General features: G+C 43.1%; 1 protein-coding gene across 1 annotated transcript in view; it reads right to left on the bottom strand.

The window, feature by feature from the left end:
• Window positions 1–954: 954 nt before the first annotated feature.
• The window catches only part of dgkb (diacylglycerol kinase, beta), a 30,358-nt gene continuing 25,312 nt past the window's right edge, over window positions 955–6,000 (bottom strand). Inside the window, exons 10-14 of the mRNA XM_080471969.1 lie at window positions 4,545–4,662; window positions 4,097–4,185; window positions 3,575–3,691; window positions 3,205–3,303; window positions 955–2,420 (exon numbers count right to left, since the gene is read on the bottom strand). Of these exons, the coding sequence (XP_080328095.1) occupies window positions 2,250–2,420; window positions 3,205–3,303; window positions 3,575–3,691; window positions 4,097–4,185; window positions 4,545–4,662 (594 nt within the window). The 3' untranslated portion in view covers window positions 955–2,249. The remainder of the gene's footprint in view (window positions 2,421–3,204; window positions 3,304–3,574; window positions 3,692–4,096; window positions 4,186–4,544; window positions 4,663–6,000) is intronic.

Here is a 6,000-nt window from a genome sequence, read left to right as displayed (position 1 = left end):
AGCTCCAGTTTCACCTCATATTTTGCCCAAAATAGCAACAAAACACATCTCAGACCTTCTGTACCGTTCTGCTTTCTGTCGCCAGAGTCAGGAAGAAACGTGTAGAACCTGTTTTTTGTTTTTTATGCTCCAAATATTAGAAGCAAACTGAAAACTGCAGGATGGTTCCAACTCCAAGTTGTTCTAAACCCAGGATGGAGACCTTTCAGTACAGACACAGTTGATTTCATGTTGTACTGCTTCTTTAACACTGAACACAGAAATATCCCCCTTAAACTGATTAACCCCGACACACTTCACTTCTTAAAGTCCATCATTGTTCTCTTGTGTGCAATACACATTATTCATCTATGTATTCTGTGTAAAATGAATATAAACTCTAGTATATTCCCAATCACTGCCTTGCCTTGCCTTGCCTTTTACGTTCTACTTTTATTTGCTGTGGTGATTTAGATTTCATTGTGTTTTTTCTTTTTATCTTTTCTTGTTTTTAATCCACCTTTTTCATTACAAGCTGGACATGTTCGTTAAAGTAAAACACTTTGAAGTAGAATAGAATTGAATAGAATAGAATAAAATAGAATACAACACATTTTTGAAGCCTGTGATGTGGATCCTGATGACATGAGGCTGTTTGTTTCGCTTCTGCGTGGTTATAAATTAGAATAGAATGACATTTATTGCCAGTGAGTCTATTCACGTGACCCTGAGGTTTATGACTGGGAGCAATCAGATAATCATAATAATCAAATCTGTTCAGATTCACTTCAGATGTCTCATAATTGGAAAATCCTGGTTCATGTGTTTCAGTCATTCGTCAGTTTTCTCCAGGAGCACGTACATAATGACACAAGACTTAACAAGCCTGTCATTTCAACCACGACGGTCACATCTTCAATTCATTTAAAACTCTTCTCTTTGTGCGAACGTACATGTTATTTTTTTGTTTTGTTTCACAATGTCACTTAGTTCTTCCTCCTTTAGATGTAAAAGAAGGACATAAACCATAAAACATAAATACATAACAAGACAGTATTGGGGTATTTACATGTTCACGTCAATAATCCAGAAATCGAATAACAACCAGTTTCTTATCTAGACCAGCCAACATAGTGAATCTATTCAAAGGTCTGCGGTTGTATTCGTCAGCGGTTTTGATGACGCGTCAAGAGGATTTCCCAGCGTCTCCGAGCAGCCGGAGGCCCGAACTCTCCCAGTGCCACATAAACAAGTGGCGACCCAGAGGCCCTCGCTGGAGTGGCCCTTCCTGCAGTTAGTGTGCAACAACTCGCCCGGCTCTCTCTCTCTCCCTGACACAGATGAAGCACTTAACTCCCCCTGTCTGCTAACCCAGCAGGCTAAGGGTGAATTAATGAGCTCCCTGTCCAGTCCAGAGTGATCCATTACTTCCTGTAATTATAAATAATAATCTTGATTATTACGCTGGTTAGCCGGCGAGAGGCAGAGATGGATGTGCCTGGGATATGATTCATCTTATTTCTCTCGCAGCCACGCGGAAGACGGGCGGCGGCGGGCTTCCATCGCGAGCGCGCCGGCTGACAGACGTCATGGAGGACGGAGCTCTGCAGAGTGACGCTGACGAGCAGCGGGGCCCGCAGAGTCCCCGTCCGTCCCACAGCTCCGCCAGGACAACACAGCCCAAAACACTGGAAGGTCTCCCTCAAACAAGCCACGCTGCCGGTGGAAAATGAATCAGCAGGACTTAAGATTAAGAACCTACCTTTCTATTTCTGGCTCAATTACAGAGGCCATCAATTTATTTTTACATGTAAATCAGAAGCTGTAACTCTTCATTCTTCACTAAGAACCTCCTGATAAAACGCCTGCTGGTGGTTTGATGCAGCTGGTCAAGATAGTCCAGAAACCCCAACCTGCAGGACGTTTTTAACACACGATGCAGGTTAAAGGCCAGGAAGACTGTGAGTGAGCTGCGACTGTTCCACATGCTGCCACCAGGGCGGCGCTACCGCTGCCTGACGGCAAACGCAGAGAGGATGAGGAGGAGCTTCCTCCCTCAGGCCTGCTGAATGATAGACTACCGACACCTCGGGTATATATTATTTATTTGGTTCATTTCTTATCTTATACATGGATTTGTTGGGTTTCGCTCCGTTAAAAGAAACTAGAAATGACTGTGTTGTATCTGGTGTTCTGTAAATAAAGTTGAATTGAAATTCAATTGAATATATGCATTAAAACGATGGTTGAAAAGGGGACAAGGTCTTCTCCTATCGAAACCTCCGACCTAACATCAAAATGAAATGTAAACAATGGAAGTTAAGAGAAAGGAGGCTGACCTGAAGTCCTTGGCCGTCCACTGTGACCGAGTTGGCTCGTTGCATCTTCCCTCGGCTGGACTGGCTGGATCGAGAGTCTTTCCTCAGCGTCGTCTGTCTTTCCTGCAGTCAGGAAGGTCAAACACACAGGATCCAAAACTGAAGATTCATTCAGGACACTCAGGAAAAAGTGTGACAGATCTGAACAGATCAAACACTCGGTGCGCCCGAAGACACTGATATATTCATGTTTAAAGCTGGAACAGGTTGAGATTAACAATGAAAACGACATTTCGGGAGTCAAAAACGGAGAGTCAGTGTAAACGTACACACAGATATAATTAAACTTCAAACAGAATTAAGTTCCTGACGGCTCTGACTATGATGCAACTCAACAGTTTAACACTTTAACGCAGAAATTAAAATCCTCTGTGCTTTATTTTCCAGCAAACTACGATAAATCGTGTAATCTGGTGAACATCATGGAGAACGTTCTGACAGTTAAGTGTTCCAGAAGAATTCTATGGAAAACTTCAGAATAATATGAATTAACTGCTATAATCCAATAATCAAAGCATTTGGAAAACATCAAAGACATTTCATAAAGTTTCCTGCTGATTTTGAAGTTTTCTGGTCTGGCTCACTCCCCCCAAAAAAACTGAAGTTGAAACTTGGATGTTTGACATTTTACAGTAACAGTTTTTTTTTCTCTTCTCGCACAGACTTGTTCCAGTTTGGAAATAGCCTCAAACTTCGACAAATTGTTGCAGGATCAGAGCTCAGCGGGGGAGCGCAGGCTGACGATTGGATAACACAAAGTCAAACCGGGTCGGAGTCAACCGGTTTTTTTTGGGGTGGGGGGTGGGGGGGTGGCGGAGTGCTGACCGGAGAGGAAGGAAGTTCTTACCAGGACGACGGGGCAGATGGAGCTGGGGGGCAGGATGTGATCCTTCAGGGGTCCGCAATCACACTCGGGTTTCACGTGGGAGGCACACTTGTTATGGAGCTGGAGGAGGCAGCAGCGTTATTAACAACCAGCGGCGGCACAACGTCGGGATGTGAGCTTTCTCAGACGCGCGCTCCTGATCCATTTGCTTAACGCGCGTCATTGGATCCGCTCTATTTCCCATTAACCCCCGCGACTGCAAACAAGTGTTTTCCGAGTGTAAATTGGTGGGTATGACTTGCGAGGTATCCGACGTGCAAAAACCCTAAACAACAAAAAGCAGTGGGAATATAATGAGGAGGTGGCTGCCTCTCCCTGGGTGGCGGCTTACCGTGATTTGACACCACACACAGTGGAGCCCAGTCAGGCCCTGGTAACACTTAATGGTTTTGTGACACTTGTCACACTTGGTGGGGCAGTTCCCTTCCACCCAGAAATGATGCATTACCTGCGGAGAGAGGCAGAGGCGGCATATAGAGAGGGAAGGAAGGGAGAAAGGAAACGCGCCGCAGAGAAACAAAGCCGGGGCAATCAGCAAACAAGCAAAGAGAAACAACAAAAACAAGCAGAAACAGAAAATACTCTCCTGTGTGTGTGTGTGTGTGTGTGTGTGTGTGTGTGTGTGTGTGTGTGTGTGTGTGTGTGTGTATGTGTGTGTGTGTGTGTGTGTGTGTGTGTGTGTGTGTGTGTGTGTACCCCATCTCTAAACTCAGATTATCCTGGTAATTAGCAATGCTTAGTAGCAGATTGAGTTGTTTCAATCCCATTAGAGGAAGAGAGGCCCTTGACCAAAGCTCCGTGGAGCATTGCCGATCCAAGCGTGCCGACAGGTAAACACTTCAATTGGACGCACCTCTGTGTTTTTCTTGGACTTGACATAGGTTTTGATGCATGACAGCGGAGCACGAGCCACGCAGCGCTCGTGAACGGTGTACTTGCAGACTGGGAAAACACACACACAAGAAAAAAAACAACCGGGGTTTTATTTTCTCTAAAGCCCCTAAACAAGAAAGATAAGACACTCAGAGGGGAGAAGGGACAGATGTTTCATACAGTCAGTGAGATCTACTGACGGATGTGGTGTAGAAACGTATGTATAACAAATCATATATCTTAAAAAGATATCGTGAGAGAGCCAATTTTCTCAATTCAACTGTTTCCAGTGACATTTCCATTTTCACTCCCAATCACAGGCCAGCAGGCCATAAATATATATTCACGTCAAGCACAATAAAGCGTCGTATCTCTCTAAATAAATGTGTGTTTTTCCTCAATCCCTTCCTGGAAAGTGAGTTCCTTACATGAGCAGCAGAGTCCCTGCTTCCCCAGTCCAATTAGCATGTTGAGACACAGGTTACAGTAGGCAGGCTTGTTGAAGTGCTTCAGTCTCCACACATGCTGCCCGTCATCTTTTACATTCTGCAGTGAAGAGGGGAAAAAAAAAACACGTTAAGGGATTATATTTAAGCGATTTTATTGCCTAATTAGACGTGAATCACTTTAATGATGAGTGATTTTGTTTAATGTTACAGTCAGTGCCGAGCGGAGAGTTCAGGGGAAAGGATCTGATGATCTCCCTTTATAGTAATATTCATTCATAAATAAAAATAAGCTGCCCGGTTGGAATTTGTCATAGTTTGTCAAATGCCTCCACCTAGTGGAGATATTGTGAACTGCAGGAGTCCTCATTCGTTTGAGGCTCATACACACACGAGCTCATGAAGCCACAGGAAAGTGTAAACAGTGATGTTTTTTATGAATCACAAAGAAAAAAAATCTCAAGTAGCGAATAACAAATTTCCTAAACTTAGTTGATTGTTCATAAATCACGTCATAAATATGTATTAAACATTTAATAAATACTTATTTAATATTTAATCTGTGTTATTTGATATTTGTCCTATTTTGTATGAGGCATCACTGTAAAATAATTTCCCTCTATTCTACTCTATTCATTTTAAACCTCTTGAGCAAAGTAATGAATAATCAGAGTACACAGACATTTTCAAACAGGCAGTGTAACAGCCACCCAAACACGAGGAGGAAACGTCCTCCACTAATGGAAAGATCCTCATGTGTCTGTCCCTTAATCTTGATATTATTAGTTTATTGGATATTATAACAGTAGTTACATAGATCACAATCAATCTGATTAAAATCACATCATGCGCACACATTTCTACCCGATTTGACAAAAGTGTTCGCGTCATCTCTGCTCCTCAAGTCTTTTCCTTATCAGACTCTTGATTGGAAGTTTGTTTATTTGGCGGTGACGTTTCATTAAAAAAAAACGACCATGCTTGATTGGGAAGAGATTCATCTTCAATACTGATGAAGGGTAACATTGGATTGACCCACTGACTGAATGGGATGAAATCCAGGGTGCATATAAACCATCAAACTGTTATTAAGGGCTCATGTCAAAGCTAGACAGTGTGATTTAGACTGATTTAAAAGTGACCATATCAAAGCAGCTCTGAATAGTTTCCATCTTGCTGTTGGAGGATTTGCAGCAGGGTAATATAATTACTGAGGGCCGGGAGCTCAAAGGGGCCCCCAAAGAGGCATTAGTTAATCTAAATGTTGGGGACTCCCCCTAATTGAACCCCTCATGCTTTTGATGCATCTCCAGTGTTTGCTCGTTAGACGGAGGGCGAAGGGTCAATCTCACTTCTGAGTTTTGACGTTCATATCATCCGGCTGTTAAAATCATCCAAGTTACCAAAGGTTCCTGGATGTCTGGACGCACCACTGCAT

Source organism: Lipophrys pholis (assembly GCF_963383615.2).
Source record: "Lipophrys pholis genome assembly, chromosome: 9".
NCBI classification, from domain to species: domain Eukaryota; kingdom Metazoa; phylum Chordata; class Actinopteri; order Blenniiformes; family Blenniidae; genus Lipophrys; species Lipophrys pholis.
Note: the sequence above shows the minus strand (reverse complement) of the source record. Positions and strands in the feature narration are given on the sequence as shown.